The sequence below is a fragment of the Notothenia coriiceps genome, unplaced genomic scaffold (genome assembly GCF_000735185.1).
Source record: "Notothenia coriiceps isolate Sejong01 unplaced genomic scaffold, NC01 NC01_scaffold00000619, whole genome shotgun sequence".
In the NCBI taxonomy this organism is placed as follows: domain Eukaryota; kingdom Metazoa; phylum Chordata; class Actinopteri; order Perciformes; family Nototheniidae; genus Notothenia; species Notothenia coriiceps.
The window spans coordinates 1-2946 of record NW_011333320.1 but is presented as its reverse complement, the minus strand read 5'-3'; the positions used below and the strand labels follow the sequence as shown (position 1 = coordinate 2946).

Genomic DNA, 2946 nt, shown 5'->3' with positions numbered 1-2946 from the left:
AACATTATCTTACAGGTAGAGAGAGTTAAGTTGTGTTTAAAATCGTCAATGTAATGCACGTTAACGGTTTTGTGTTGAACATGAAGTTAGCTTTACTGTAGCTCACCAAAGGTTAGCATGTTAAAGAGCAACTTGCAGGTTAGTGACACCTGTGAATAAATGTGTAGGAAAATGATGAATACACTAGATTTTCAAAAAAATATACAGAAATATACACTACAGTGACATCTGGCGTCGTTTTTGTAAGACATTTTTACTTCCGCATACAAAAAGCCTTCCCACGTGACCTCCCGCGTGTGACGTAACAAGGGGGAGAGCGGCCGGTCTAACGTATGAATAAACATGGATCACAATGCTAGTTTTGACACAGAAGAGGTTGAAAATATATATATTCGAATGCATATGATTATAATTATGAGCCTGCTAGGCGTCCAAGAGACCAGGAGCAGCCAAGTATTAGAAAAAATAACGGCCATCAGAGAGAAATGGAGCTTTGGTGTGTGGAGAACCAGTGGAGAACAGAGCAGCTGTCTTGGTGAGTGACCGGCTTTAGCATGTTAGCTAACGTCAGTCACATCACAACATTGTAAAGTTAGCAATCATATATCAGGCTATAACTAAAGTAGTATTGATAATATAGTAACGTTACTGGCAGGACTGTTGATACTGATCCATAACTGAAACTAATTCGCAAGTATCAGCCGTATCTCGCGTTACCTAATGCAACTCCACACTACGGTGCTGACCGGAGGGGAGACGTGAGATACGGCTGATACTTGACTATCTGGCGGAGAAAGGTTGTGGAGCCTCCGTTGATATGCCGTTGTAAATGGCTTGATGGAAAGCAGGTGTGTAGTCGGGGAGGGTGCACAGCTGATTGCAGCAGGTGAGTGGGAAACTGTGGACTCGATGCCCTGACACAAGCTCACCATGATTACAAATGGTGAAATGCAATGTAAAATTACCGAAAAAATACCAGCTCACTAAATCACAACCGCTCAAACCAACTACAAACTACTACCGCGGATTGGGCAGAGAACGAGTCCGAGAAAGTTAACTCCCCCATGTGACGTAATATGACGCGTTTGACGTATGAAGATAAAAAAAAAGCAGTTTTTAGTAGCAGAGCTCAAAACGGCTCCTTTTCCTCTGAATTCCTGCCCTTATGTCTTGTAAAACATATCAAATCCTGCATTAACATTTTTAATTGTAGTTTTCAGGCAAGGTTAAGCATAAATGTAGTAAAAAAAAAACCTGCAAGTTGCTCGTTAATAACATTTGTTGAGAACAATTAGTTGAAATGATAGCTCAATTACTTTTGTTTTTGTTCAAGAAGGCATGTTGCAAAAGATTGTAAAAAAAATGCACTTAATGAATGTCTCTCTCTCTGTATTTCTGTTGCTTTAGAACCAGAGAGGACTCAGACTTCACAGCTGTGACCTGTGTGATAAACCCTTCAAATCCTCTAGGAACTTAAAGGTTCATCACAGAATTCATACTGGAGAAAAACCTTACAGCTGTGACCTGTGTGAGAAAACTTTTTCTACAGGTGGACAATTAAAAGTCCATCAACGCATCCATACTGGAGAAAAACCGTACAGCTGTGACCTGTGCGGTAAAACGTTTTCTCAATGTGGTGCCCTCATTGTCCACCGACGCGTCCATACTGACGAGAAACCGTACAGCTGTGACCTGTGTGATAAATCCTTCAAATCCTCTGGGAACTTAAAGGTTCATCACAGAGTTCATACTGGAGAAAAACTGTACAGCTGTGACCTCTGTGGGAAAACGTTTTCTACAGGTAGACAATTAAAAGTCCACCAACGAATCCATACTGGAGTTCATACTGGAGACAAACCTTACAGCTGTGACCTGTGTGGGAAAACGTTCAATAATGGAACTGAACTGAAGTCCCATTATCGTATTCACACTAGAGAGAAACCATATAGCTGTGACCAATGTGGGAAAGCCTTTTCTAACAAAAGTAACCTTTCATCTCATCAGCGCATTCATACTGGAGAGAAACCATACAGCTGTGACCACTGTGGGAAAACATTTTCTAACAAAAGCAACTTTTCGTCTCATCAGCGAAGCCACACTGGAGAGAAACCACACGGCTGTGATGAGTGTGGGAAAACGTTCACTACATCAAGTATGCTCATTATCCATCATCGTATTCACACGGGAGAAAAACCTTACTGGTGTCAAGAGTGTGGGGAAATGTTCACTTCATCAAGTAAACTCACAATCCATCATCGTATTCACACTGGAGAGAAACCATACAGCTGTGGAGAGTGTGGAAAAACGTACAATACATCAAGTCAACTCAAAGTCCATAATCGTGTGCATACGGGAGAGAAACCGCACAGCTGTGACGAGTGTGGGAAAATGTTTTCTCGTCGTTGTGAGCTTAAAGTCCACCAGCGCATCCACACTGGAGAGAAACCATACAGCTATGACCAGTGTTATAAGTAATTAGGCTTGTTTGAGACAAGCTGCAGCTCCCCTCGAAAGTAGATGAGAATAGCCGATCGCAGCCGGGGGAGGTCTCAAATAGCTCGCCTGAAGTCGGACAGCTCGGAGTCGGCTTCTTCTTCTCTCGGTTTTTTGGCAGATTGCAAACAACTTTAAGGTGCATACCGCCACCTCCGGAGTCGGCTTGACTCGGTTTGCATTTATAAAGACTGCACAAATGTGTTAAATCGTTAATGTCAGATATATAATAAGTAAATACATTTGTTCCTGTTCAAGGTTAGATTCAACTTTATTGTTATTGCACATATTACAGGTACTGAGACACCGAAATGCAGTTTAGCTTCTAACCAGGATTGCAACAAGTAGTAACATTAAGAGTAAAATTAATTGAATGGTTAATAAACAGGGGTATGAATACACGAGATATACACAGCAGCCTGTGGGCAGTATGAACAGTGTGTATGAATATGC

General features: G+C 41.6%; 1 protein-coding gene across 1 annotated transcript; it reads left to right on the top strand.

Moving 5' to 3' along the window:
- Positions 1-1407: 1407 nt before the first annotated feature.
- On the top strand, positions 1408-2585 carry LOC104955562 (zinc finger protein 239-like; the record flags this gene model as incomplete). The annotated part of the gene is made up of 1 exon (XM_010782913.1): positions 1408-2585. A coding segment is annotated over one exon (1068 nt), but the record flags the coding sequence as incomplete, so codon positions are not given.
- Between the last annotated feature and the right edge of the window lie 361 nt (positions 2586-2946).